The sequence below is a fragment of the Fomitopsis serialis genome, assembly GCF_022376445.1.
Source record: "Fomitopsis serialis strain Sig1Antser10 chromosome Unknown B0H18scaffold_8, whole genome shotgun sequence".
In the NCBI taxonomy this organism is placed as follows: domain Eukaryota; kingdom Fungi; phylum Basidiomycota; class Agaricomycetes; order Polyporales; family Fomitopsidaceae; genus Fomitopsis; species Fomitopsis serialis.
Window position 1 is genome coordinate 616,795 of NW_025954968.1, and position 27,921 is coordinate 644,715.

At 54.0% G+C, this 27,921-nt stretch overlaps 10 protein-coding genes across 10 annotated transcripts; 6 read left to right on the forward strand and 4 right to left on the reverse strand.

The window, feature by feature from the left end:
• The first annotated feature begins 758 nt into the window (after nt 1-758).
• B0H18DRAFT_647706 (uncharacterized protein) lies at nt 759-2,567 on the forward strand. The gene is made up of 16 exons (XM_048038946.1): nt 759-934; nt 994-1,075; nt 1,146-1,159; nt 1,215-1,251; nt 1,318-1,379; nt 1,438-1,447; nt 1,513-1,530; nt 1,577-1,602; nt 1,660-1,685; nt 1,737-1,786; nt 1,844-1,868; nt 1,921-1,932; nt 1,992-2,010; nt 2,072-2,114; nt 2,166-2,469; nt 2,532-2,567. The coding sequence occupies exons 1-15, from the start codon at nt 867-869 to the stop codon at nt 2,301-2,303; spliced, it is 630 nt and encodes a 209-aa protein (XP_047897935.1). The 5' UTR covers nt 759-866; the 3' UTR covers nt 2,304-2,469; nt 2,532-2,567.
• Nucleotides 1,991-2,984, forward strand: B0H18DRAFT_984072 (uncharacterized protein). Its single transcript, XM_048044652.1, has 6 exons — nt 1,991-2,114; nt 2,166-2,266; nt 2,329-2,469; nt 2,532-2,595; nt 2,651-2,675; nt 2,734-2,984. The coding sequence occupies exons 3-6, from the start codon at nt 2,467-2,469 to the stop codon at nt 2,807-2,809; spliced, it is 168 nt and encodes a 55-aa protein (XP_047897936.1). The 5' UTR covers nt 1,991-2,114; nt 2,166-2,266; nt 2,329-2,466; the 3' UTR covers nt 2,810-2,984.
• A 237-nt stretch (nt 2,985-3,221) lies between these two features.
• On the reverse strand, nt 3,222-6,839 carry B0H18DRAFT_984077 (copper transporting p-type ATPase-like protein). The gene is made up of 4 exons (XM_048044653.1): nt 6,379-6,839; nt 6,206-6,325; nt 4,012-6,153; nt 3,222-3,958 (listed from the first exon to the last, which is right to left on the reverse strand). Exons 1-4 carry the CDS (start codon nt 6,559-6,561, stop codon nt 3,449-3,451), a joined length of 2,955 nt encoding a protein of 984 aa, XP_047897937.1. The 5' UTR covers nt 6,562-6,839; the 3' UTR covers nt 3,222-3,448.
• A 275-nt stretch (nt 6,840-7,114) lies between these two features.
• On the forward strand, nt 7,115-7,906 carry B0H18DRAFT_1083105 (uncharacterized protein; the record flags this gene model as incomplete). The annotated part of the gene is made up of 4 exons (XM_048031621.1): nt 7,115-7,364; nt 7,415-7,502; nt 7,539-7,747; nt 7,830-7,906. The coding sequence occupies 4 exons, from the start codon at nt 7,115-7,117 to the stop codon at nt 7,904-7,906; spliced, it is 624 nt and encodes a 207-aa protein (XP_047897938.1).
• A 401-nt stretch (nt 7,907-8,307) lies between these two features.
• B0H18DRAFT_647916 (uncharacterized protein) lies at nt 8,308-9,692 on the forward strand. Its single transcript, XM_048038947.1, has 12 exons — nt 8,308-8,382; nt 8,458-8,593; nt 8,644-8,725; nt 8,782-8,795; nt 8,859-8,895; nt 8,969-9,030; nt 9,090-9,099; nt 9,168-9,185; nt 9,236-9,261; nt 9,328-9,353; nt 9,413-9,462; nt 9,518-9,692. The coding sequence occupies exons 2-12, from the start codon at nt 8,517-8,519 to the stop codon at nt 9,608-9,610; spliced, it is 495 nt and encodes a 164-aa protein (XP_047897939.1). The 5' UTR covers nt 8,308-8,382; nt 8,458-8,516; the 3' UTR covers nt 9,611-9,692.
• On the forward strand, nt 9,693-10,426 carry B0H18DRAFT_647917 (uncharacterized protein). The gene is made up of 5 exons (XM_048038948.1): nt 9,693-9,774; nt 9,826-9,926; nt 9,983-10,042; nt 10,097-10,124; nt 10,187-10,426. Exons 2-5 carry the CDS (start codon nt 9,826-9,828, stop codon nt 10,325-10,327), a joined length of 330 nt encoding a protein of 109 aa, XP_047897940.1. The 5' UTR covers nt 9,693-9,774; the 3' UTR covers nt 10,328-10,426.
• A 1,534-nt stretch (nt 10,427-11,960) lies between these two features.
• B0H18DRAFT_984122 (uncharacterized protein) lies at nt 11,961-13,977 on the reverse strand. Its single transcript, XM_048044654.1, has 18 exons — nt 13,927-13,977; nt 13,803-13,877; nt 13,635-13,671; nt 13,527-13,580; nt 13,367-13,384; nt 13,278-13,303; nt 13,200-13,225; nt 13,102-13,121; nt 13,018-13,042; nt 12,874-12,892; nt 12,772-12,817; nt 12,620-12,720; nt 12,501-12,560; nt 12,407-12,434; nt 12,289-12,352; nt 12,198-12,222; nt 12,105-12,139; nt 11,961-12,042 (listed from the first exon to the last, which is right to left on the reverse strand). Exons 1-18 carry the CDS (start codon nt 13,965-13,967, stop codon nt 12,032-12,034), a joined length of 711 nt encoding a protein of 236 aa, XP_047897941.1. The 5' UTR covers nt 13,968-13,977; the 3' UTR covers nt 11,961-12,031.
• Nucleotides 13,978-17,723: 3,746 nt separating this feature from the next.
• B0H18DRAFT_1083106 (cytochrome P450) lies at nt 17,724-20,245 on the reverse strand (the record flags this gene model as incomplete). The annotated part of the gene is made up of 9 exons (XM_048031622.1): nt 17,724-17,808; nt 17,931-18,091; nt 18,176-18,241; nt 18,294-18,433; nt 18,488-18,670; nt 18,831-18,939; nt 18,999-19,320; nt 19,366-19,696; nt 20,023-20,245. 9 exons carry the CDS (start codon nt 20,243-20,245, stop codon nt 17,724-17,726), a joined length of 1,620 nt encoding a protein of 539 aa, XP_047897942.1.
• A 746-nt stretch (nt 20,246-20,991) lies between these two features.
• Nucleotides 20,992-24,263, reverse strand: B0H18DRAFT_1083107 (ANTH domain-containing protein; the record flags this gene model as incomplete). The annotated part of the gene is given in 13 exon segments (XM_048031623.1): nt 20,992-21,176; nt 21,200-21,407; nt 21,485-21,796; nt 21,871-21,976; nt 22,051-22,132; nt 22,152-22,693; nt 22,746-22,914; nt 22,943-23,042; nt 23,145-23,271; nt 23,341-23,456; nt 23,505-23,824; nt 23,875-24,099; nt 24,173-24,263. 13 exon segments carry the CDS (start codon nt 24,261-24,263, stop codon nt 20,992-20,994), a joined length of 2,583 nt encoding a protein of 860 aa, XP_047897943.1.
• A 31-nt stretch (nt 24,264-24,294) lies between these two features.
• On the forward strand, nt 24,295-27,758 carry B0H18DRAFT_984137 (glycoside hydrolase). Its single transcript, XM_048044655.1, has 10 exons — nt 24,295-24,874; nt 24,925-25,045; nt 25,101-25,294; nt 25,865-25,973; nt 26,028-26,127; nt 26,180-26,278; nt 26,327-26,913; nt 26,966-27,135; nt 27,202-27,219; nt 27,273-27,758. Exons 1-10 carry the CDS (start codon nt 24,567-24,569, stop codon nt 27,418-27,420), a joined length of 1,854 nt encoding a protein of 617 aa, XP_047897944.1. The 5' UTR covers nt 24,295-24,566; the 3' UTR covers nt 27,421-27,758.
• The last annotated feature ends 163 nt before the right edge of the window (nt 27,759-27,921 follow it).

Consider the following 27,921-nt stretch of genomic DNA (forward strand, 5'->3'; position numbering starts at 1 on the left):
GTACAATCATCAGCGCTTCAGCAGCCAGGACGCAGGATTGAGTAACAAATCAATGGAAGCCGCACATTCGAACTCAACAGTAGTGTTAACTACTGCCAGGTTGCATACGTTCGTGTCAAGTCAACGCACTCCAACAAGGCAAAAGGACCACCTTTAATAAGCCTTAAGTAAGTGCTCGCCATCTTTGTACGCGGCTTCTAATGTTCAACGTTCAACCGGAAGACAGTTGATCTCGGGTACCATCACCAATATCGCTGTTGGTGTGACGAAGACTGCGACGGTGTCGGCCCATGCACAACGTTCATCTCCTGTGTCGGTGTATCTGATACCAGACACATACGACCTGGTCTTGACTGGAAAGCCAGAGTCTGTGCAAGATGTGGTCCGAGCCGTGTAGCGCCCAGTCGCTGATTCAGCGCCGCTTTCAAGTTGACGGTGGATACTACGCACGTACCGCTACCAATGCCATGGATAATCGTGGATCTCCCTTGGTATGGAACATCGCTAGCGAAATGGGAAACGGCCCCGGAGCTCTCTAGTCATTCCGACGAGTCTCCAAGTCTTTACAAGGTGCGCGGAAATATACGTATCATCTGTCAACGACAGTTATGAAATGTATACGCGGCAGAACCTCCAGAACGATCTAGTAGGGCTTTCGACTGCCTTATAACCCACTGACATGACTGAACTATGCGCAGGAACAGATGACAGGTAGGACAGCTGCGTCAACTGCTGGGTGATGCGACTTTGAGGCGCTATATCGTGGTTATGATCTAAGTACTATATAAGCCTTTCAGCCTCAGTGACTCTTGTCATCCTTGCTCGGGCTATAGAACTTTCTGCTGCGACCTGTGACTACTCAGACAATGCAGACGCAACTCGATCTCGACCCCACACTAGGGAGTCTATTCATCGCGGGATTCTTCTCTACAATGTGAGTAATTTCGACTCGGAGCCACTCAGACTTGAACACTTGACGGGTTGAGTCTGCAGACTCTATGGTGCATCATGTGCCCAGTTCATGTTCTACACTCGTCATTATTTTCATCATGACAAATCACTCGTGAAGGGTCTTGTGAGTACATGTATGATGGATTACGGGTTCCAGGTAACGTCAATAACATCGCACTCACTGTGTCGTTTAGGTTTTCTTGATATGGTTGGCCAAAATTGCTTGCGTCTGAATCGACTCTAAAATTCTCCACTTGCACAAGGATACTTGACACTGTTACTACTGTCTCGGAATTATACGTTGGTGTTTTCTTCTCGCCCATCTCGCGAATTCTCGGTGCATTGGCTGAAATATGCTAATGACAGATATTTTGGTGCTTTGCCATACGAGGCCATGCCAACTGGTTCGACCTTCTCACATTCTCGAAGTAAGATTTTGCCTTCGATGTGTGTTTGCACGCTAAGCGCAATGTTCCTCGCATTCAGGCTATACGAAGTGAGACATCATCCTCGGTCTGGCGCGGTAGAACTGATGTATACATCGACCATGTCACTTCATAGCTGGATTATGCAACTATCGTGCGTCGTCCGAACAAGGGATAGACCAAAGCTGATGTCAAGACAGTCTGTCACCACTTGTGTCGTGCAGATGTAAGCAAGCTGATCTGTTTCATTCACACATGCTGTACTGAGCTGCACTGTTGTTAGCTTCTATATCCATGGAATCTGGCAACGTAGATTGTATTATTGGCCACTCATGGCCTCAAGTACTGAAGATACTTTAGTGTCCGAGACATCATCTCGCAAATATAAATTGGCAATCAGTGCACTTCCAGTGAGTTCGCCGTGCTGCGTGTCCTTGTCCACGTTTGATTCCAATGCTCCTATACAGATGGTGTTGTCCATTATATGTCTTGGTATGTCTTTAAGCACATTGTTTCTAAGCGCCAAATGACGTCCACGGATCAGCTCTCGGATTCGGTGAGGCTGGACATTTGAATGTACGACTGAGTGCGCTGACCACTAGACATTGTCACAAGCGGCTATATATGACACTGCGTAAGCACCAGTAGATTCAAAAGCGGAAAGACACAAGCCTCTAACTGGGACACGAGTCTAGTGCATCCGATTGGATTATCACCAGGTCCCTTGGCGCAGTGAGAGTACGTTTATTGAAAATTCACTCAGACGACTATTCATCGCACGCCGATAAGGTACCGCTGACCATCCGGGTCTGTGCCGCCGCGGTCGTAGACGTATACATCTCTATCGCCATCTCTTGGGTGCTGCGTATGAGGAAGACTGGATTCAGACGGTGCAGTGCTTCTTCCCCCCATTCTCTTCGACTTTAGCTGATAGGAAGCACCGTGAATCTAGAACGGATAGTATGATCAATACACTGACCGTGTATATAATCAACAGGGGGTTTCTCACGGCGTGAGTGCTTCTGGTACTGTTGAAGGTTTCCTCGATGCGTACTGTTATGTCAGCGTGCTGCAGGTTGTATTCCTCGGAATGGTTCGTCTCCAGTCTCGAAAAGTCACTTATGGATCGTGTCATGCTCATACCCTCGAAACCAGTATCTGGGCTCCATCAACCAAACCAAGTTAATATGGGCGATTCCCTACTGCGCTGGGAGTAAAGGTGCGCTCGCCATAACGATCTCGCAGAGCCCTATCTCATCAGTCACGATTCACAGTCTACGTCAATTCCATGATGGCAGTGTAAGCAGCGATCAAGACCATCGCAAGCGCAAATATTCGCTGACTTCAGGAATTACAGTCTAAATGCTCGTAACCACTTGAGAGACGATTTGTTACATCGTGAGGATGAGCTGTCCGGATTTGAAGTGGCGTAGTCTGGGTCATATTCATATCCATGGCAGTCCGCCTCGCAAGTTTGTAGTACAAAATAGCATGTACCGTTGACGTCACATCATAAGTCCAGATATCGCAGCGTGGCCGCAGGACTGAACGCGACACGAATGAGCAGGACTATGTTCAGAGATGTAGCCAAAGACAATATGCATGAGCTGTGTCTATCGCTCAAAGCAGGCTCAACGTAAGCCTGGCCGCCAATGCACAAGCCATGCTGGAGGCTTGTAGGTGCCAACGATACGAAGCACAACGATACGAAGCACAACGATACGAAGCATCCGACACCCAGCGGAAGCGACTTAGGCTATGTGCATGATCAAGCAAACTGATTCGTCCTCACCGAACATACTATGGGCACAGGGAGAGCATGAACCACGACGCACAAGCAATAAGTACTGGTACCAACATGCATTCGCTAACACATCAACAATTAGTGTACGAGTGGTATGCTCTAGTACGTGGAAACAACGTGAGGATACAAAGAGGAACGAATGTGTCAGCCATACGCAAAACAAGAGCCAATATAGTACAGTTCAACACAAAGCATGTCGAAAGTATAGTACAATATGCATACCCCAGAAACCAGATATCACCGAAAAAATGGTCGGTGGTACCATCCATTACACTGCTTCACTCATCTCTACAGGCAACTGACTATATCCAGACAAATCTCTCCGGTCACGGACGACGCTGCGGACACCGCTCCACGCATCTGAGAGAACCAACTGTACACTGCCCCGGATGGTCTGCTTCTGAACGACCTCGCCGGGCATGACGCTGCATTGAGGGCGAGTCCACCACTTCAGCATCAAAGAGCTGGTGACGACACTGACAGACGAGAACGCCATCGCGGCGCCGGCCATCATAGGGTGAAGACGAATACCAAGCGGCAGGAAGATGCCCATGGCCAGAGGGATGCCGAGCATGTTGTATATGCAGGCCCATACAAGGTTCCGCCTGATGGTGCCGAAGATGGAGCGGGACAGGTGCAGGGCTGCGACGACGTCCAGGAGGTCTGAGCGCATAAGCACGATGTCGGCGGCCTCGATGGCGACGGAGGTCCCGGAGGAGAGAGCGATCCCGACGGAGGCGGCCACCAGCGACGGAGAGTCGTTGATACCGTCACCCACCTGGCAAGAGGGATCAGCGACGATCAACCGATCAAACAAGAGTAACGACATACCATCGCGACACCACCTTTGTCTTTCTGCATAAGCTCGGTGACAACAGAGGCCTTCCCCTTAGGGCTCATATTCGCCCACACGCCTTCAGGTTTGATCCCCACACGCTTCGCGACAGCGAGGGCAGTAGCCCTACCATCACCCGTCATCATGTTGACCTCGATACCCATGTCCTGCAGCGCCTTGATAGCGTGGACAGACGACGGCCTGGGTACATCCGAAAGCGCGATAGCCAAAATCGGGCTGGGCGCGGACGACGACGTGGCCACTGACACGAAAATCGTAGTGAGCCCCTGCTCGGCCTCCTGGCTGTCGAAGACGGACAACGCCGACGGCAGGTCCGCGGCGTCCGACTGACTGACGAAGCGCGCGGTCCCGACGTATATGACGTAGACACCCTTGTTGCTCGACAGGGTGACGGTGGCCTTCACACCCGCACCAGGGACACCCTCAAACCCGTCGATGGTGACTTGGGGGATGACAGTGAGCGACTTGCCGAGCATGTCCTTGCCGTATACCGCCACCGCCTTCGCGAGGGGATGCTCAGAGCGCGCCTCGGTGGCGGCGACCATAGCGATGACATCTGCGTGCGTGAGACCGTGCACACACTTCGCACGCAGGAACGACTCGTCGTAGTCCTGCGGCATGCGTTCCCGCTGTCCGTCCTGAGATGCCCACGCAGAAGCGACTACCGTCAGCTTCCCCTCGGTCACCGTGCCCGTCTTGTCCAGCACGATGCGCTTGATCGACTTGCTCGCCTCGAGCGCGCGGCCGCCCTTGATCAGGATACCGTTCTGCGCGCCTACTCCAGTGCCGACCATGATCGCAGTGGGCGTACTCAGGCCGAGCGCGCACGGACACGCGACGACGACGACGGAGATACACATCTGGAGGCAGACCGCGAGCTTGCTCGCGCCCGGCATGTGGAACATCGGGGGGAGCTGGTCCTCGCTCATGATGTGCGAGATGACCATCCACGCGGAGAACGTGCCGATGGCGAGGGTGATGACCGCGGGCACAAAGTAGCCCGCGACCTTGTCCGCGAACGCCTGGATGGGCGCCTTGCTCGTCTGGGCGTCCTCAACCAGTTTCACGATCTGGGCGAGTGCGGTGTCCTTGCCGGCACGGGTGACGAGCATGTCGAACGTTCCGAGGCCGTTCACCGTCCCACCGATGACGTTATCGCCAACCTGCTTGTGCACCGGGACAGGTTCGCCCGTGACGGCACTCTCGTCGATAGAGGATGAACCATTCACAACGGTTCCATCGGCCGGTACCTTGTCACCGGGCACGAGCTTGACGGTGTCCCCCACCTGGACGAGTTCTGTCGCAATTCTCTTCTCCTGCGTGCAGGCCACATCCGTGTAGATCGTCGCCATAGATGGCGCGAGGGACATCAGATCAGTCAGAGCCGCACTCGTGCGGCCTTTCGCCTTGTTCTCGAGGTAGCGGCCGAGTGAGACGAACATGATCAACATCGTGCTCGTGTCGAAGAACACGAACGGGTGGTAAAGAGGGTCGGCCTTCATTACAGCCGCGATGATGGCTCCCAAGGAGTAGAAGAACGCGGCGGACGTGCCGAGCATGACCAAGACGTCCATGGTCGCACCGCCGTGTTTAAGGGCCTTCCAAGCGTTGCGGTAGAACCGCGCGCCTATCCAAAATTGCGCGGGCATGGTCAATAGTAGGACCAGTAGGTCACCGAAGTAGAGGCCCGGCACGAGGCAGGCTTCTACGATCATGCGTACACCAGGTATATGCGGCGCGACCATGCTGATGAAGAAGACGGGGACGGCGAAAGCGAGACTCCACTGGAATCGCTGGTGCCATTCCTGGATCTCCTTCGTTCGGGCGAGTGAGCGCGCCTGAGTCGCGTCTTCGTGATCGGACAACATAGCGTCGAAACCCATTTCCTCGACCCGCTCTACTAGTTCGCGTACGCCAACAAGCGTACGGTCGAACTCCACTTTGCATGTCTCTGTAGCCAGAGACACAGCCACGCTGTTGACTCCAGGCATAGCGGAAAGTTCCTTCTCGACGGTGGATGTGCACGACGAGCATGTCATGCCATACACACGGAGTGTGACGGCGTCATCGCGTGAGACCGGGATGAGTGTCGCGTCGAATCCAATATCACCAATTTCCTGTGGTCCCATGAATATCTGGGCAGAATGCAGATATATATTATGTACGCACACTCATGATCTTGGTTGTGTCCCAGACATTGGGATCGTACTCGACGACACCGCGCTCGGCTAATAATGCGACTTTGATGGAATGTATTCCGGGCTGCGTCCTGAGCATGCCCTCGATAGACTGTAAATCGCTCAGTAGGCATTATGCATAGCACAGAACGATCGTCGCCGTACCTCTACGCATGCAGAGCACGTCATGCCTTCTATGCGAATGTCGCATTTCTCTGACGCGAGGCCTTTCGCCGTCAACGGCTCATCCTCCTCCATCGGGAGTTCGACCTTGCCGGAAGGGACGGGAACAGAAGTGTTGGACCCCAAGAGGGTAGAAACGGCGGCCGAGATACCAGAGATAGCCATAGTAGTGATAAAAACCCAGGAAAGAAGAGGAGGAAGTCGGAGAGGCGGGAAACGGTTATGAAGGGAGGGGTTGGTCAGCGAGGTGTTGTAGGAGCGCCTGCGCAAGCCGGTCTAGCGGCGACAAACGACACAAGAAGCGCGTTCGACTGGTTTGAAGGAACCCAATACAGCCTGCTTAGGTCCGAAGCGGGCTGTGGTCAACGTGAACGCAGTGCAAAACGGCAGCCGGCGTCGGCGCGAATGTGGTGGTGAACGCAGAACACGACAGCCCGAGCACGACCGACGAGCGCCATTTGTGCGACCAGTACCGTCTGCCAGACACGGCAGTTTGTTCCCACGACCGTAGCGAGGGCCGCCTCGACCGTCGTCCGCCTACTTGCACGGCAGCGCGAGCCCGCCACAGCCGGTGGACACATTCCACTCGGTCCCGCGTCCAATGCAGAGCCCCATAGGCAGCGTCTTCCTCGGCGACGTCCAGCGACACAGAATCCTCTCAACCTCCACGCCCCCTTCGTCGCCTCCGCCACACATCTCGCCTCAGATCAAGCCACAGATGAGCGTGCACGACGTCGACTACGAGGTCGTCGAGAGGCCAAAGGAGGTGGCGAAGCCGCCCTCCATACCACCTGCTCTCTCTCTGGACCTTCGAATACGATGGCTGGAGACAATCTTATACGGCGCGGAGCGCAAGCATGTAGAGTCAAAGAACGGAGAGACCTTGGCGCGCAGTGCAGAGGAGCTGGAGCACAAGGTCGACGAGGTATTGCAGGCCAACGATAGCCTCCGCAAATTCATGGAACACTGTGAGTGCCGCAGACTTTCTTCCGAAGATACATCTATAACCTTGCTGCAGACGACCAGCATGCGCAGTATCTCACACCGTCTTTGCGCTCTCGGGCTCAATACCATCAACCCTCCTGCATACGAGAACATGTCTTCGAGTGAGCTCGAAGCGTTTCTGACCGAGATGGAGCCAGACATTCGCGCCGCGGAGAGGGACCTACGGGAGATCGCAGCCTAGAAGAGAAGGGCGTGACCGCGGCTGGTCGTCTGCCTGAATACAAGACCCTACAACCGCGTCTGGATGCACTGTTGAAGGCGCATGAGGAAGACGCGCAGATGGCTTCTCAGCTCGAGAGGCGCATAGCAGGACTCATGGATCGATATGCCTCCAGAGTAAGTTATCGTTCGTCGCATACATGGTCGGACTTGAACGCAGCCATTCTCTAGGTCGAACGCTGTCCGAGTTATTCCTCGCTTGGGACGAGGCCTACGATCCTCGGAGGACCAAGCTACGAGGCTCGAACGAGATTACGAGGAGCGAAGAAAACTAGGCTACGAGTGACGGAATTCATAAGCCGTCATGTATATCCACTGTGACAGTGGCGACTGTGAATTGGGAGGATAGACGTCGACAGAGAGTGTGCGGTCACAAAGTTTGATTGGGTACGTGCCGGTGTGCTGTAATTAGTTGCTGTTGACACTGCTCTCCATAGGCCTGCACACATGGCGTCTCCGATGTATTTGTCTTGCGGCCGGTGACAGAAGCTCTGTCGTCGGACTACATAGCGGATAGCCGTAGCCGATGGCTTGTCCTGCAGCAAGAACACATGAGTACAGGATCATGGTGTACGTCAGGCCGCGCAGATAAATGCACTGATGTTCACCATTCTTCAGATCTAATTCCAGTCAAACTCTAGTCTCAGAAATGTCAAATTGGTCTTGTCGTCATTGACACGACGCTCGTCAACTTGTTAAACGGGAGGCTCTGCATGATTTCAAAAAAAAATTATGCCATTTATGCCACGCATGTGCTATAATGTGGGAGACGAAAGACACCGGTGACACCGTGATGTACTCAGATACTGATATAAGCTTTCCTCGCATGCGACCCAGCTTTCTGCACCTCCTTCAAGCTCTGTGGACGTGCCCATCAAATCCTGACTTTGAAGAGCATGGCCGCTCCGCTTCCGCATCTCAATCTCAATACCACTCTAGGTACTCTGACAATAGCGATTATACTATCAATGACGCAAGTCTCCCTGACTGGGGGTCTGAACATACTGTGAACTGACGTTTTAGCCTTTACGGTGCGACTTGCGCTCAAATGATATATTATCACAATCACTACACGCGGCATGACCGAGGTTTCGTGCGAGGTCTTGTGCGTCTATGCGTCTACGTCTAGCTCTGCAGAACAAGCACTGACCCTACCCATAGGTTTTCATCATGTGGTCAGCAGTGCCAGTAAACCTGTGTAGCTCGCTGTTTCACTGAGATTTGATGCTGCCGACAAGGATGCTAGACACTGTTGTGTCTATATCGGACATTTGTGTACGTGCCTTTCATACCTACTGCCAGTGAAGGCTAGACTCGGAGTGGATCCACTATACGTCATATATGACAGTTTCTGTGGTACTATGTTATTACATGCCACGCGGACCCGTCGCGCATTGGGCTAATTCCAAGGTATGACACTGTTCCAATTTTTGAGGGTTTGTACCAAATTCATGGCCCCCTTCATCTAGGATATACGAGGTACGCATCCCACTAGGCTTCCTGACTTAATGCAGTATTTTTCTCAATTGAGCTCTGTCTGACTACAGCTTGAATATGCAAGTGTTGTAAGTCGCCTCCGTGTCAAGTCATAGCTCCTGAGACTTACATTCATAAGGGTACAACCATTTGGATCGTTCAGTTGTATGTACCTGCATTTTCCTTCCGACAGTGAAGACTATGGGCCATGTTGAAGATGGGTTTCTTCAGCTTTTACATCTACGGGATATTCCGTTGTACGCATCTTCCAAAATCTCCTCTCTTCTAGCGCTCAATGCGCACACTTCGTTTATAGTGCTCCAAGGAAGACCTAATAAAGTGAGGCTAGCAATTACAGTACCGTCGGTGCGCACGAGTAGCCCATCTCCTTGCATAATCAAACCAAACTTCACCAAATCAGGCAGTGCTTGCTCTGTTATCCCTATGTAAGTCTTCGAGACGGCATGCTTCTGTAATAGTTGACGACTGCGTGCTTAGCTTTCACCTTCGGTGAGAAGAGCATCCGCGCCCTGCTGATTTGCCACGCTGATATGTAGCTGATTACAAGTGGGCGTGCATGTCACTGCGTAAGCAATGATCGGAGAGAGATGAGTGCACTTCTTACAGTACCACAGAGACCACGACTGGATTTTTACGAAGATTCTTGCATCGGATACGGTACGCCTCGCTGACACTTTGCAAACAACCGACTATTGACAGCTGCTCGAGATGCCGACAATGGTGAGGGCCAGCACCGCAGCGCTAGCAGACATATGCATCTGTATCAGCCTTACATGGGAACTGCACAGGAGGAAGACCGGTTTCACACAGTAAACCGCCCTTATACTTTGCTTCGATATGGCGCACTCATATGACACCCATCTAGCACGGACAGCATGACCCGCACGCTGAGAATGTATATTTTGAATCGCGGTGTCCTTACGACGTAAGCCCTTCTAGTATCTACGGGGCGTCCCCCCAGACTGACGCTTCCCCGCAGCGTTGTGCAGATAGGGCTATTGGGAGCGGTTCGTCGTCAGTTCGAATACCGTCAGCCAGCCTCCGTGCTCATGACTATGACGGCATGTAGTATTTGGGTTCACTCAACCAAGACACAATGGTATGGACCGTCTTCCACTGTGTAGGATGCAAAAGTACGTCCTCGCAGTCGCTGGGACGTCATCAGCGACACCTAATGGCACTTACCTCGCAGTCTATGTCAACTCCATGATGGCCGTGTAAGCAGCAGCTCCGTTGTTGTGGTTTTCTAAAGGGTCACTGTTATACGATGTCACACAGCTTAAATGCTCGTCAACACCTGAGGAGCGGAATATCGTATGTATCCGGGTTCACGGACGACCCGGCGGACAATGGCGAGGACGGCCCCCTGGAATTCGCTCTTGTCAGTTCACGTTCTATACATGGACCGATTGTCAATCAACTGACACTGCAACCTAATCAACAGTACAGCTCCGGCTAATGCTGTACCATTATGCAAGTGTGTTCGCGGAGTTTGCAGAGGGACCAGTGCGGCCAGTACAGCGCCACTCAGTGGATGTCGCTCAATGATGACGGGCGCGAGCAGCTACTAATGGAGGCAACATGGAGGCGACTGCGATTGCGGGACTCGTTCGATTTAATCTATTGACAACAATCGCAAATCAGTTCGAAAGCGTGTGCTCGGACCCTCTGAATCTCTGTAGGAGTTAGAGGGCCCCAATACAATTGCATAATAGGCGTCACCGATGCTACATGAGGTATGCATATGCATGGCTTTCAATACAGGCTCTTGTTATGATTTATCGAGTGCATTGCCTGCCTACTACTTACATGTACACGCACTGGATGATCCGGAAACCGGAGGCATCATCTATTGGCGGTCGACGACACATCGCCTAGCGCAGACTGCGTCGTATACGGAAAGCTATGGGCCGGTCCCGAACGACGCTTCAGATAGTCAGGTTTCTTCTCTTCAAGTCCCGTTTCTGCACAAAGTGGTAAACGCTCTGCACGAAGCAGTTGGAAGCCCTACAACACTATTCAGATACTGCTGATATCACGGCACAGCGGACTCATACCTGGGATAACCGCGTCAAGCGCAACGCTGATCATGGATAATACATCGTGGGACGAACATTCCGGGGAAGATGCCTCTCGTGCTATGTAGTAGGCTGCATCGACAGATGGGCTAGCCATAGTTCCAGGGCTTCCGATGCTCAATTGTGATTTGAAGGCTGCGCAAAACAAACTAGAAGTTCAGACTACTTATCTTGCAAGTCAGAGAGTTCAGGATCATCTCCATGCCGGGGAACCGGGTTTGTTGTTTCGGCCTGCCAGTAGTGATGAGCTCCGAGTCAAAATTACTGCTGTCGAACCACGGTCCGGTTGAAGCAGTAGTATTGCCCCGGTAGTCCCCTACTATGGCAATACAGAGCACTTGTCGGTTGTTGAAACGTTGAAGAATCTGTTGAACATTACAGATCAGGCATTCAAATTGACATATGTATCGCCATACATACTGTCAGGACGATTGAGGACCGGGCTATGCCCCACTCGCTTGACAAACCACACAGCCTGATCAAGGTTTCGCAAACCTTAGACCCCCTCCCGGAAACTGCGCTTTCACCAGATCTTCGACTAGTAGATTGCTCCAGTCCGAGTCCGCGCCGCACACCATTAGCACCTGTCACGGACTTACAGCCACATAAGTAGTTGTAGACTCGCGGATGGCAGATGTAATCATCGCAGTTTTCGCCAGCCGTAGTACTCGTCGCGGTAGACGTGGGCGGTGTGATCTGCGATGGCGACTTGATCCATCTGTAGACTCCTCCGAGGCCATCGGATATCCGCGTCAGTACAGAAACTCCATTGAAAGACATATATTCGTCACTCGTATGCACCAAGAAGTCGATAGTATAAAGACACGTATCACCGTTCAAGTTAGTCCTGCGTCGTGATATTCTGGGTTCAGGACATGGCGCCTCTGGTGAGCGGGACCATATGCTGACCCAAATGCTTCTTGACGTGATGACGAGCATTCAGACTACGGGATACAACTTAGTGTAGGAATAGTTATTAGGGAGGTATGGACAATCACTTACACAGCCATCATAGAGTTGACGTAGACTGCCGGCAGTGTGAGGTAAAATTAATCAGTTAGTGACGGGCCGAGCGGACTCGCTGTGTACTTACTCTTGCATCCTGCGCAGTGGGGTATCATCCATATGAGAGCACTCTGCTTGGTGAATCCTACATACTATCACTGCTATGAGCATCACGATGACTATCTGCCATGCAAGCTACGACGAACCGTCCCACAGAGCACAATTTGTACTAGCCTATAGTGCCCATCCGTCATCTCCTGAGCAATCTGGCCCATGGAGCTTCCAAGTCAGTGGACTTACATCGAGAGGATTCCGCGATTGATAGTATATGTGGTAAGTTTGCTGATTATGTTGTCGGTTCTAAATAAGGCGGCTTGCATTGAATACAGTCAAGCCCAGACGAAGCGAGAACAACCTACTTTTTGATGCCTGTCTTTCTTTTATGCAATGTCCACGAAAGGGCAACACAAATGTAGACATCTGCCACTACGTCAGTCAAGACACGACTTGATGTCCAAGGCTAGTAGACATGAGTCAATTCACATTCGCGTTCCAGATGCACAAGACCTACAATTGCATCTGTCATGGATTCTGAGAGAATCCAGTCACTCATCGTACTGTCATTGCATTAGCAAGTCAGTACAGCTATTCTCGTAGTCCACCCCAAACCTACGCAACACTATATACGGTCTCTGGAGAGTAAATACTACATCAGTGTATTATCTCATGCCAGCGAGGATTACACTTTACTGAGGGTGAAGGCTACATGGAGTGGCTCTGAGTGCCCTCCGATGCTATGAATGGCCGGTAAACGTACCGACAGGAAGCAAGGAAAGCACTGCCTGACCTCAAAGTCAGAACTGCATTACTACTTTGAGATGGTTATCTGAATGTCACTCACTGGTGCCACGACATTACTATCTTCATTATACAGGAGGTCCATAGAGCACTCGGGAGATCTGAGTGTTTTATGTGACCATCAGACCACAACAGACCCACATTGCCATATTTGAGAGATATAGAACCTAGATCAGATGCTTCTCAATAAATGTCCGGATTTATGATCGATATACGCACATCTGCACGGCGCAAGTCGTTACAACCTGAACGTTCGGCAGCTTCGGCGTCAGCCTTGAAGCTATACAACCAAATCAAGTGCGACGCACTGTGGTTGCGTACTCCAGCTACGATCAATTGAAAACAAGTGAGCAAGAACTTGATTCCCTTGTAGGAAACATTTAATTCTTACCTCGTACACTCTAGATAAGACACACGTGACGGTCAGTTCACGCGGAGAGGAACATATAGAGTCGATTACTTCGGGACAATGAGAAGGCCAGATGGGCAGCCATGATTCGTGATAAGGAAGGACCATAGAAGCTAGCAACCACGAGTCAATCAATAGACCCAAGATACAGTGAGAGGTAGACGTACACCGATGTCGGAGGCAGTAACAATCGTGTCAAGCAGCCTTGTATTCACCGTCAGTCTTCAGCTAACACGCAGTGCGGCCCGTTGGATTTACTGACCATACAAAGATAATCTAGATACTGCAATCAATAGACTTATTACCACGACGACAACTAAGAACATACAAGGAACCTCGTAGGTAGTCTGTCTCGATTCCAGTAGTGCCAAAGATAGTATACAAGTTGAGCGCACGAAGAGCCATAGAGCCTGCAACACTTCATGAATGGTGTTGAAGGCATTCAATAGTATGACTCACATCGATGCAAATATTCCAGCCCCGATGAGTAAGCATCCCATGCTAGGATCAAGGTTGAGCTGCCCACTCGGAGTCGTCATAGTCGTTGGACCTTGAGGCGGTTGCTTATTGTCACGTCGTAGTAGGCCGAGTGCCAGTGGTCTCGAGTAGGCCGGTCGGGTGGGCTACGTCCCTCAAGACTATATACAATTATCAGCATGATATCACCGGACCCAGCGGTGATAAATACCGATATCGCGGCGTCGATGTGAGGTCTCCTTGGATTCCTATCGTCCACATGCACACAAAGTTGAATCATGAACAGGTAGATAGGTCAACGAAGAACGTTGGCTTAGTGGCCGTCCTCAGCAGCAGATGCATCAGGGTTTCACGGCGCACCTCACTGCCCGTGGTCGCCCGCGACCGGGCCGTCCCCTTTCATAATCGGTTTTGAACGTCTGTTTTCTTACCTGACCTCGAATATTCCCGAATTCAATAGTGTCAAGTTCTTGCAACCTCATCGCCAAAAGTGCACGACGCAGATCTCACATTATCGCACATTGTATGTGAAATCTGTCCTGTCTTGCTTATCTGTATTAGTTGCCCTTTTTCTTGCACTACTTTCGTGTTGGGTTGCGATGACTTACCATGTATTTGTCATCTTCAGTTCCCTCGCCGCATCGTGCAGCGGTGCTAATGGCCGGAAAGAGATGTGTCAGCGAAGGTAAGATATCACCGAGAGAACACAAGAAATACGTACTGTCTCGACCAGACAATGTCCACCGCATTTCGGTTCCAGTCACTGTCTTTACCTTTCAACGCGTTCGGCTTCACCATACATCGCACATCGCTGACAGAGATTCATACCCACATATGCAGGTACAAAAAATATAATACAGCCTTTACACACCGTCAAATAACGTACACACTCGCTGAACGTACTACCGGCGCGATGCTGACGAGGCGAGACCGCGAGATCAAAACTGGAAGAGAGGAATGGGATGATACGAGCTGAGCGCCAGACGTGGCGAATGAACTCTGGTGCAAAGTATATGAGCAGAATGAGGGTCCGAGTCGAGAAATACCGACAATACTGTGGGCAGAAGCCCTTGAATGGTCACGCGCAACGACGCAGATCGAGCAGCTAAATAAGCATCACTAAATGCGAACAGAAGAGGGTAGGTACTCACCGAGATTCCAGTGGCGGAAGTGGTGAAGTCCTGAGGTTGAACTTCGCGAGTCGCGCTTGTTGACATAGTCATTGAAGCCGAGGCCCGGAATGTCGATGACGGTGAGTTTGTCGAGCTGCTCGTGGTCGCGGCGGCTGTAGTCCCTCGGCGGGGACAGCTCAGTGGAGTTCAAGAGCGTGTTCACTAGTCTTGTCGGCTTTAGCTCGCCCTCTTGTTAGCTAGTAGCCCGCCGGTCTGCTGGTTCGCCCACTCACCTGCCTACCCTCGGCTTCTCGCCAGCCTGCGCTCGGCTCATTACGCACTCGCTCGCCCTTTCCCGCCCGCTCGTCCACTCGCCGCTGGATTGTTGTTGCCCGCCCGCGCTCACCTTCTTGCTGGTTCTCCTGCCACCTCGTCTACTCACCCGCCTCCTCGCCTACTTGCCTACCCTCTCGTCCGCTCGCCTCGGCTCGCTTCCTCGCGGCTCCTCGCCCGCCTGTTCTTATCCGCTCACCCATAAGTACTCGCTTTCTCGAATGCTTGCCCGTAGCCTGCTCACCCGCTCGACCTTGCCTTGTCCATGCCAACCGCGCCAACCGCGCACACCCGTACCCGCTGCGGCGGGTTTGTACCCGGGCGGGTACGGGCCCGGGTAGAGTACGGGATACCCATGCATATACTGATGCTCTTCCTGAGGGCCGGGGCTGGGGTCGCGGCCATCGTCGACTTCATTGACGACAGCACAATGTGTATATGCACCAGGAGCAGCACCCCCAGCGCAAACGAGTTAAAGGACGAGGCGAGCGGGATAGAAGTGTGATGAGAACAATCAAGAGAGATCGATGGTTGGGCAGGCATGCAAGGGCGGGTGGGCGCGTGAGATCGGGCAGGTGGAACCGGCGGGCGGGGATAACAGCGGCGACAATAGAGTTGGTTCACAATCAGTAAAGGGGATGGCGAGAGCGAGGTACTTGGAGGACAATGTCGGAGTGTGCAAGTGAGAGGATGGTGGTTGTGGAAGAAGAATTTGAGAGACGACACAGCGTCTCAAGATCTCAAGACTGGCTATATGCGCCCACGTGACCGCGTGCAGTCGAGCACTGCGGCTGAGGTCCAGGACGCGGACTTCGATGTGCTGCTAAGTCACACCGTGCCATGAGGCCTTGAGGGTGTACCTCCCCATCCTTTACGCTGTTTTCATGCCCTCGTTCGCAACTGCCTGCATAGGCCCCAAAGGCGACTTTTGTGCCCGAAGGATGACCTGAACAGCCTGTAGTATGCGCCTCGTCGCCGCTCTGAGCCTACCCGCGCTGCATAGGCCCGTACGTGCCTGCAACTTCCCCGTTTCCGATCGAAATCTATATTGATAGGTCAGCATATACCTCAGGAACTGTGTCATACATGATGGGTACATGCCGCGCAGCCTGAAACTTGAATGGTCCTAATTCAATTTATTCCGGAGATCGCGCTGACATGCTGACTCGACGATACTCATAGTCTCTAGACAGATTACGCGTCCGCTCTCGCCGTCTGCGCTCATCTTAAAAGCGGCACCAAGCGGTGCCAATTCTCTGCGCATGTCTTCACAAGTCTGGTACGTTGTCGACTTACAATGGCATCTCAGAAAGCTATCTACATCCAACACCACCTCTTGCAGTCTTCCCGTTCTCTCTAGTTATATCTGGAGCGAATGTCAAATCTTACGAGGTAAGTAACACAACTCGCCGCTTGTGAGATAATTATCCGGCACTTTTGCTGATGCTCATATCCGTCGGCGTCTGTGTATGTATGTTCTCCAGGATGCGCTGGTTGGATTTTGGGATACCTGACAGTTGACGTTGAACGTTGAACGTTTGAACACTCACTGAAGCTGTTTCGGTATATCATGCCACATGACGGCATCGGATTGCGATTTCGTGTAGGTCAAACACAGAGGGATTCGCAAAAAATGGCGTTGATGAATGTTCCTATTTATACATCATCAGCTTCCATGTCGCACGAGGACAGAGAACCTTGAACAAGATGAGGAACATACCGAGAAAGTAAGTGGTGAGCGCGCCACGACTTGTACCCAGCCTCGGATCGCGACAATATCGCATTGCCAGGGGCCTGTTACACACAATCATCTGCGTTAACGACTCGGGTACCCAGTCGCAAGCCAGAATTTGGCACTTCGTTGAGCAACCTACAGGCTCGGCGACTCGAAGGCTGTACATCCGATGATGATATCAGAGTTCAGATACGGTGGTGTGGACAAGATCCGTCGAACGCAAGCGGAAGCAAACTGTTCGATCATGCTGCTGCTTTGAAGAGGCAACCTCCCTCCCTCCCCCAGATGAACCCAACACGGATTTCAAATTGTGGTGAGGAAGGAGTGCCCGCATTGCGGCTGTAACTCGATCTTTGCCGTACGTATTCGGGACAAATGCAGTCCACGAGCTCTTCACATCGCTTCATCACAACACGCAAAAGTCTCGCACATCCACAGCCTGAGACACCGCCGAACTGCAGGTAACGGCCTTTCTAGACTTTCCAGAGAAAATGAGGGACCTCCACCGCGACTGCAATACAACACAACATACAGGCGAGTCGTGAGCACCTCCAAGTATGAGTAATAACCCGAAGGACCACATACCGAGACACAAGAAACTAGAAATTGCCCGGGAGCCCGTGCACAAGCTTCTCTGAGCCCGTGTTCCGCGGCCTGACCACGCACTCAAATGGTTCGGGATGACTGCCAGTGCACAACAACGCAAGTGTCAGCACTCGGGATGCGAAACATAGGAGCCGACAGAATGCGAACGTGCCGAGATGTAGGAGTGGGGAGACGTGTGGCGCAGGGCAAGCCGGACGCACCTGATCCCGCTGTTCGTGAAATTTGCTGGGGGAACGACGCGTTCGCCGTCCTTCATCGGCGGCGCGACGTTAAACACGGCGAGGATCGACAAGCACGCGAGCCACATGGATGCGTCTGCGAGGTGGACACCTGATGCACGAATAGTGTCAGCACGCGGAGTCTGGATGGGGCGCATGATACATGCCAGGACAAGTCCTAGAGTATCACGTTAAGAAAGAGGTGGTCAGAGCGAGAAGAGGGACACGCACCGACGTCCATACCCGAAGAGGTATTTGCGCGGGTCATACTGCTTTGCCGTGCCCAGGAAACGCTCGGGTGTGAAGGTCTCCGGTTGGGCGTAAGTCTTCGCGTCGTTGAAGAACCGCCTGCGGGGCGGTCGTTAGGGGGGCTTGGAGCCGTCGAGCGGAGAGGCATGCACACCAATTATTGGGCACGATAATAGAACCCTTGGGGATAAAAACCCCATCATGCACGTCGTCCTCGCGCGCCACATGTGCCAGTCCTGCATGTAATCAACCGAAAGGCTTGCTAATAGACGTAGACAAGTATAGCGCACCGAGAGGATTGAAGGTGTAGCGGCGCATGATCTCGAGATAGAGCGCCTCGCAATAGGGCAGACGCTCGCGGTCGGCGAGCGTCGGGAGGCAGTCATGCCCAAGTACGGCATCAAGCTCGGCCTGAGCTATGCCCTGCTCAGCTGTGTGTCGCGTGAGTCCCAAGAAAAGGCATTCTATGCCTGCTACAGTCTGCCAATACGTTGATCAGGAACCCGACATCTCGGATCGTACAGGTGGATGAGAGGAGGTGAGGGGACTGACGGTGTCCGCGCCGCCTGCACGGTATCATGCAATGAGTCAACCCATAACGGAGCTCTGTGAACCTTAGGATGTGCTACGCACCGCCGTAAATTCCTGCGGCTGCCCATTGAACTACGCGCTCTTGATCTGGAGTCAGCGGTGGTCCATCGAGATGGTTCTGGGTGAAGGAGGGCCGCGCGACACCTGCAGCCTATGGAGGGACGAGAATTAGTAATGACACCATCCACCGGCTGTCCGGCGCAAGCACACCATTTGTCGCTTCACGAGTTCGAACGGAGCTCGCAGCATCTCCTGGAGAGAGTCATGGTACAGTTTGGCCTTATGCTTCCATGCGGCGCCCGGGAACCAGTAAGGCACGTAGCGCACTATTGGAGTCATAATCGGAACTACGACGACCTCGCAGTAAGAGGGAGACTGACGAATGGGAAGGACGTCAACGAGGAACGCGTTCGGCGTTATCGCCTCTGAGAAGCCTTCCATCGCGTCGTCCGCGAGCTTGATAAGTCCCTTGCCACCTGGATCAGAGGCTCTATAGCCGTACGCCAGCTGTAAGATGAGCCCGCCGGCGAAACTGCAAGGCGTGAGCGTGAGCGTGTGCGTGTGCAGTAAGTCGGACGGCATACTGTCTCGTGTGCTCGATCCAGTCATGGGGGTGGCGAGGATATGCTTCAGGTAGACGTTCGTCTCTTCGTGGAGAATGGGGTTGTAAGCGTCGACCTTCGCCTTTGTGCCCATGAAGTGGCTGAAGAGGCGGCGGTATTCCGACCATTGGTCACCGAATGGTATGAGGGCGGGGCTCTGGTCCCAGCCAACGAGCTGGCCGCCCATGACGAGCGTCGGACGGTCGCCGTATAGGGCGCCCTTCTTGTCGAGCATGTCGATGGCATACTTGGGCTCATTGAGGATGATGATGCTTTGACCGAGAGAGCTAACATGTACGATACCGCCTGTAAGGGGAGGTCAGGACGATAGGTTGCGCAGTGAGTGAGTGATGCATTGAAGACGAAAACCACATTGTTAGGTATCACTGCCAGACTGGGACTGCAGGAGCAAAAGCCGAAGAATCTGACGGCCACTTAGCTGGCTGACTATGGCCACATTAGTTGGAGAGGTAGATATGCAAACGATGTGCCATCCGTTACATAAGTGAGGGTCCATGTACAGGCAATATAGGACTTTGTCATGCGCCTGTCAGCGGGCCTGGGCTATTGATGCAACTCGCCGGCGATAGCTGGCACGGAGAGCACGTATTAGAGGCAGAAGGCACGCGCACCGTAGATATCACCCCATTCAGAGAACTTCACCCATGGATGTGAGCGAGGGAGATCAAGGAGGTTACCGATCAGCGGAAGAGGTCTCGGGCCCGGAGGGAGCGAGGCGAGAGGGCGACCTGGGGAGAGCGTGCGGTAAGCGGCGTATGAAGCCAGGCCAACGATTATGGCGACGACGGAGAGGAGAACTCCGCTGGGCGTGTCCGATGATGCGGCGGAGAACATCATGACCGTGACGGCTGGGGTGCAGCTCGTCGATGGCTATTGTAGCCTATATATCTCGTTCTGTGGTCTTCCCGTTAGCATGTACATATCTGTAGACCGCATCCGTCCACTTCATTGCAAGAACCGGTTCAAGGACGCGTTAACCTAACTGAGGTAATGGAGGTGCAGACATCGAATTCGGAAGGCGTTGTGGCCAGTCGACCAGCACTCTCACGCCACCCCGGTCGTTCTGGCCCAATTTGGACATACTCTGCCTCGAGCAACTCCTCCGACTGAGCAGGACTGAGTATCACGAATGCCAACGCGAAGTAACTTACTTATGGATCGTCTTAGGATGGCCTGCCAGCTGCTGCTCCAGGGCTCACGCGCTCATGTTCCGTGCTCGCGTGTCAGTCACTGTATGAGTGAGCATTCTTTCTCACATCTGGCTACTCTTTCAAGTGAAGTCCGTGTCCTGGCCGCCCTTCTTCGCTTCTAGTCTTGGTAGCTACGTGTCATTTTTGCGCTTCACAGTCTATGCCCTTTCCGCGTTCGTGTCTCGGAAAGGTCTGTAGCACGCGAAGAAAATCAGCATCGAATCATGTCCGCGGATACAATTACACCGGGTATGTTCTCGGAAAACATCGTGACTAGAGTAGATCGACTAAGTGGTACGGCGACGACGCCAAACACGATGGGCTACCTAAAGAAGGAGTGTGGATGCGGGGGTGCACAAACGTAGAAAACCAAGAGATGTCGCCAATTAATCAAGAAGCACTGCCATTCTGCTGCTGCTGCTGCTGCTGCTGTTGTTGTTGTTGTTGCTGCAGTTTCGAAGCATCCTGCCCAAACCCAAACTGAGAGTTCCCAAATGACGGTGCGCTCGACGATGTGCTCATCCCGAACTGAGAGCTCCCGACGCCCGTTGTCGACGAGCCAAGAAAGAAGGTGTCTGAGCTGTACCGTTCCCGGAACCGAAGTTCCCATTTGGCAGACCAGTGGTCATAGGAAACATCGATGCGCGGAATGGGTTTGCTCCGCCAGCACCACCTGTCATCTGTGGACGGAGGCCAGCACCCGGAGACTTAGCCAGGGCGCCGAACGCACCCGTCGGTTGTGAGTTCAGCGCACCAGTGGGCTGGGAGCCCAGGCCTGCGAAGGATGAGCTGAATGCCCCGGTGGGCTGAGAATTCACCCCACTAAGACCTGACGAGAAGCCCGTTGGTTGTGTGCCCAGGCCCGACGTTGAGCCAGACGAACCTTGACTTGCGCTCGCATTCCCGTTCTGCGTTGGGAAGGGGGAATTCGTCTGGGCGACTCCCCGGGTGTGGTTGGGGCGGACTGCGGTATAGGCGGGAGTGATTCAAGGAGCGCAGCGCCAAACGTAGACGACGGCTTGAACGCCTTGAGCCCGCTGCTGAAGCCCGTCTTCTGCGGTTGCAGGGGGTTAGCGGGGGAGACGGCGATGGACGGCGCCGACGACGTGACCGTCGCGCCCGTGGGTTGACTGAATAATGACGAGGAGGAGAAAAGGGAATCAGAGAAGGTGGAGCCGGTCGTCGTAGACGCCGTCTGCTGCGGGTTCAAGGACGAGTCGTTGTGGAGGAGTTATCGCCCGGCTTGCTGAACGTGAACGACGAAGCAACGTTCGTCATCACCGAGCCAGTGGGCTGAGAATTCAGCTGCGAACCGAAGCCGGTAGGCTGGGAGCTCAGCTGAGACCCGAAACCGTTCGCACTGAACCCAGAGGAACTCGGCGACGTTTGTTGTTGCGGCTGCTGGCCATTCCATGATTGGGCTGTGATTCGCCCAAGGCCAGCTCGAACAAAGTAGGCTGTTTCGGCATGGGTGGTGGCGTCGATACGGGCACGCCGAACGGATTCCTCGAACCCGTCTGGTGGTCTTCACCTGCTGCACAGCGGCGGACCCGTCGATGCAGAAGGAATCGATGTGAGTGGCGCAGATGCTGGACGGGCCGGACCAGTATTTGTCGCGACAGCATTCGGCTGCTGAGCGGATGGTGCCACGATTTGCGACGAGAAGGCGTTGTTGAACTGAGGCATCGTCGGATTACCACCGAAAGGCTGTCCAGTGTTCTGAGCCGGGAATGGGTTCGTACTTGGAGGCTGCTGCTGGCCGAACGCGGCCATTCCTGTCGTGTGCGGCATCAACATACTCTGCCGAAACGGGTTCACGCCGGTAGCTTGTGGCTGGAGGAATGCCGTGTGCTGTGGCTGAAGGAAGGGTGCCGGCTGTTGAGGCTGTTGCTGCTGCTGCTGTTGTTGCTGGAGGAGGCCGAACGGGTTCGTAGTGTGCTGCGGCATGACGAATCCGGTAGGTTGGGGCTGCATCTGCGGCTGGGTGAATGGTTGTGCACCACCGAAGGAGGGCGCGCCGGTCATCATCTGCATCTGTTGCTGCGCGAAAGGATTGTGCAGAGCATGATGTTGGAAGTACGCAGTGGATGGACTGGGGCAATCGCGTCAGCGTGATTCTTCGGCGACTAAAGCTATCCGCGCACCTGTTAGTCTGAGGGTTGAACATGGTCTGCTGTTCACTCTCAATGGCGGAGAAGAAGTCGATCATGTCCTGCGGAGCCTTGGCCCCTGGACTTTGAGCGGTTGTGGGATCATTGGAGTCGACGGTGCTGCCTCGGGCGCTGGACAAAGAAGATTCGTCAACATGACGGTCTAGGACAAATCATAGGATATGACATACCTTTCTCTGGCGTCTTCGACTTTGGCACAGGTGGCACGGTGCCATTCCTTTCCGCCCGCTCTGCAGCTTCTTTGTTCGCCTTGTACTCGATCCGGTTTTGCTCAAAGTTGGATCTCGTAAATACTCCTCCAGAGCGCCTGCTAGGGACACCGGGCCTACCACCAAGTCAGCACTCGTCAAAAGGGGAGAGTGTTCGACCTACATGGCGGAGGTTGGGTATTGGTACATTGAGGATGTTTTGCAGCTTCTTCGCGACGCCAAGATACTCAACCACGCGTTCGGTTTCCTGGCAGAAATGGCGATAGAGGTTGAGTGCCTCCTCCGCATCACTACGAAACATCTCAAATAATGTTCTGCTTATGTTCAGATTGACTGTCGCCTCTGCAGACTGGAATAACACACCTAGGACATTGATCACACCCTCGTTGCATGCCTGGAAGAGGATCAATAGGTCTTTCACCAGCATCCGCAGAGCCGTGATGTTTAGCTCGTTGTCCAAGTCATCAAGGTAGAACTACGATACCTGTCAAAACAGAGCCAATTACGCAGAGAGCGCACGCACCCGACACTCGAGGAGTGCGTCAATCATCTTCTGAACGATCTTGGTCTCACGCAGGAGACCCTTCTCAACCGTCATCACTCGTAGTTTCCGCCCCGCGAGCGTCTTGCTCCGTTGCACGCCAGTGCTTGGTGGTTCTCTTGGTCGCGCCCTCGGTCGTGCTCGCCTCGGGCCTAGCTCTTCCTCAATCGCAGCCGAGTTCCTCATGTCCCGATTGGTCTCAGACTGGACTCGGATCGCGTCATGCTTCAGTTGGGCGTAAGCTCGTATACGCGCGTCGAGATACGTAGCGTAGTTCAGGAGATTCTGTGGGGCATTATATCCTGTGGACCGTGAGGACACGAGTGCAATCAGAAGACACGGGTGGACGCACCTTCCCAGTTCACCGACGATATGTTCTTCAGCTTCAAAACATCCGACGACGACAGATACGACAAGACGTTGTCGGTCGAGCCGTTACGTATCATCATATGGAGCACAATCAAAGCTTTGAAGACCACAATCGTGTTCGGCTCCCGGAAGCGAGGGATGAGAGCCCGGCAGACGTCGTGTACCGCGCCATCCTCCGACCACGTCGCCGCAAGGATGGGGTCAGGTACTTGGCCTTTGGTGGATTTGGCTTGGGCTTGCACGCCCCCTTGATCGCCTTCTCGAAACTGGTCATGACTGACGGTAAGAGGGATAGAGACGCGGTGGGAGACGGGTAGAGCGCAAGTCGGCAGCCTGGCCGGCGCTGCTGGTGCGAGAGCCAAATGCAGTCATGAGAAGAATTCCAGAAATGGTAAGTCACTCCCTCCTCCTCGTAGTCGCGGCCATCGAGTCCTCCTACTTTCACTGTTACTATCACGTCCGTCTGCTCTGTCTTCGAGTGCCCAAGGCAAGACCTCGTTTCTGCGACCTTACTTATTTCTGGGGCAACAATCTTGTTAACTCACTGCGCATCGCATTCTCCACTGGCCGTTTGCTGCGCACGACCGATGACATTGAACCCGCACACATTTCTATAGTTCGCTCCTTCGCCCGGAGCCACGACACTACTCTCCAGTCTGAGCTGGCCTTTTGACGATGCTCATCAGGATGTTCCAGGCCTGCGTGGAGTATTGCAGGGCAAGACGTTTCACAGGCCGTCACCTTCTCTTCGCAGTCATTGGCTGTGTCCTGGTGGTAACCCTCTACTATTCCGCCCTCTCAAACACAGTATCTAGCAGCGAGATATGGCGGACTGTCCAGCCAGTGCCTACGACCCCGCCTCATGTATGGAAGGAGAGAGCCGAAGCGGTCAAGAACGCATTCCGCCATGCGTACAGTGGCTACGAGAGACACGCCAAACCCCACGACGAATTGCGGCCTCTCACTAATGGGACGAAAGACAAGTGAGCGGTTATTGTACCTGCGCGAAACAGTTCACTTATCCGCGACGCAGCTTCAACGGATGGGGCGTGTCATTATTCGACTCCCTGGACACTATGATAATGATGGGGCTGAATGATGAATTTGCACGGGCCTTGCCCGTCGTGTCGAGAGCTACTTTCGAGACGAACGCCGTGAGTGTGGCAGTCATTTCTACTACTGCTCCTGGCTTACTCACGTGGGTATCAGCCTGTGACAAACCGACATGTGGGCTATGCTCCATTCTTCGAGACTGTCATCCGCTACCTCGGAGGGCTCCTTTCGGCATACGCTCTCTCGCGCGAACCGTTGTTGCTTCAACGAGCCGACGATCTGGGGCGCATGCTCTCTCCTGCTTTCGATACGCAGAGCGGGTTCCCGGCTTTCGGTGTCGACACTGTCACGTAGGTCCCAGATTACTTCAGTCCCTATAGGGACCTTCAGAAATGCCTTCAGGCTTGGTGGTCCAGAGGCGACCGGTCAGCAAGCTGACAGTGGGGCGGGCTCAGGCGCACATCAAAGTGCAAGCCCCAGGAGCCATTCATAACTGGTTTGCCGTGTCGCAGTTTGTCATGCCGCCGTTCACCGGTGACCCGAGTTTCGCGCTCTCTAGTATCTCGCGTCTGTAAGGCGCTCGCCTTCAGGGTCGCCAGCCAGATAGTGTTGTACGCGGACCGACCTGCAAGAGAGCTTCGGCATGGGGGGTTTCAAGTCGAATCTGACGGTGGAGATGTGGCTGATCTTTGGTGGGGTGCAGTCGAGGATTTGACTTCCGAGCCGATACTCACACTCGCATAACGCGCGCGAGCGATGGGCGAGAGCACCTCATGACATGATACCGAGACCTCACCACAATACCTGGGCTGTGTCGCGTTCTGAAGGTTCATATTGTTTGGATGTGGGCGAACTTTCTGTTCACCGTGCGCAATCGGCACAGTCGAAGTAGTCATTTCACATACTGACAAGTTCCATAGTGGTGAGACCATCGGGGGATCCTCGGGTGTCCTTGCGGAGATCGCTAGCTGCCAAGTCGAGTACACCTACCTCGCATTGGTTACAGGCAACAAGGTGTATTGGGAGAATGTCAGTCTCGGTCATCACCCATTGGGCTCTGCGCTGACGTTGTATCCCCCTCAGTCGGACGTGGTTATGAAGGGCCTCTACCGGGCAAATCTGACCAGACTTGGGGGCATGCTTCCGAGGCGGTGGAATCTCGCCACCGGAAACCCCGCAGATGGTATGTCGGCTCAGTCCTAGTGACGCGTCTGCGCATTGACGTTGTATCGCAGAGTTCCTCAGCGTAGGCGCTGCAGCAGACAGCGCGCACGAATACTTATTGAAGCAGTTCCTTCTGACCGGCAAACAAGACAAGCAAGCATTAACATTATGTACGTGCTCTCGACAGGCAGATGCTGTCCTATACTGAACCCCGACAGACCTTCGAGCAACTAATCACATCCTCACGCACATGATATACCTCTCCGAGTCGCGCGACCTCCTCTACGTGACGGATACCAACCGCAATTTCATACCCAGCCACAACTTCGAGCATTTGTCGTGCTTCCTGCCGGGCCTCCTCGCGCTCGGCGCCGATCAGATTGATCTCTCCCTCGACGACCTCGACTACGAGACGCTCGGGCCGGTGGGCCAGCGTTCGTACGACCTCCTGCGGAACTACGATCTGCGAGCGCTGCACCGCTGGGCGGCGGAGGGGCTCGGGACGACGTGCTGGCTCTTGTACGAGGAGCAGCCGTCCGGCCTTGGCCCCGACGTCGTGCACTTCCAGCCGAATACGGGCGAGTGGCCAGCCCGGGGAGCGCCCCCGGAGCACACGGGCAAGCTCTGGATCGACGGGATGGAGAAGTGGCGCAAGGGCGGGGCGCAGAGCTACCCACCTGGTCTGGGGGAGAAGAAGCCTGTGAGATTCACCCGTGATGAGATCGGCAGCGCGAAGCTGCGGGCTCTGCGGGTCCCCGAGCGCGATTACGTCCTGTCGCGGTCTGAGTACTTCCTGAGACCTGAGGTGCGTGGGGTTCGACTGCGACCTGTGCGATGTTCTGATCGTTTCCCTGCAGACGCTCGAGTCCGTCTACTTCTTGTGGAAGACGACGGGTGACCCCATCTGGAGAGAGCGGGGGTGGTCGATTTTCGAGTCGATCGAACGAGAGACGAAGACACAGTCCGGGTACGCTTCGTCGAAGAACATTTTGCTATCGCCGACGCTGCTGGACGATGATATGCCGAGGTGAGCGGCACCCTCGCTCGTAAGCTGATAGTAACACTGCTGACTGTCGGCTGTTCATTTGCGCAGCTATTTCCTGGCCGAGACGTGCGTGCTCTCTCATCCCGTGTGCTGCTGGCCCGCCCCTAACCCCGCTCTAGGTTGAAGTACCTGTATCTGCTCTTCCACGACGAAGATCTCGTGCCCCTCGACCGGTGGGTCTTCAACACGGAAGCGCACCCACTGCCCGTGTTCGCCTGGTCGTCCTGGGAGAGGAACAAGTTCGGCATTCCGGAGCCGTCTCCGTGATGAGGAGGTCCCCTCGGACGACTGTAGCGGTGTGTGCCTGTCCCTTCGTCTCGATCGTCCGACAGTTCATTTCGGCAGCAGTGGCCGCGCGGTGGTCGGTGCCAGCGAGATGAGCCGGCGGACATGCGGTATGCCGTCCCGAGTTGAGCGCAACTCCGGGGGAATTCACGTGTGCCCGCTGCGCGGGGCGGCCTGATGTTTAGTGCGGGGTAGGACTGTATAGAAATCTAGAACACACTGTTCGCGGACTGATCGTAATCATATAAGACTGCCGTACTTATTGTGAGTCGCCGGTGGTCATCTGTGGTCATGTTTCTGCGCCGCGAGCTCATCCTGAACTCATCGTCGACGCCATGTCTGAGCTGAGCATCCTTACGGGGAAGCACAAAGTGGGTGGGTTTACCCGGCGGGCGTTCTGTATTGGCGGGTAGCACAAGGAGAGTGCGCTAACTCCACAACGAGCTCGGGTAGATAGGAGGCCGGTGCCGCAGCGGCGGGGGC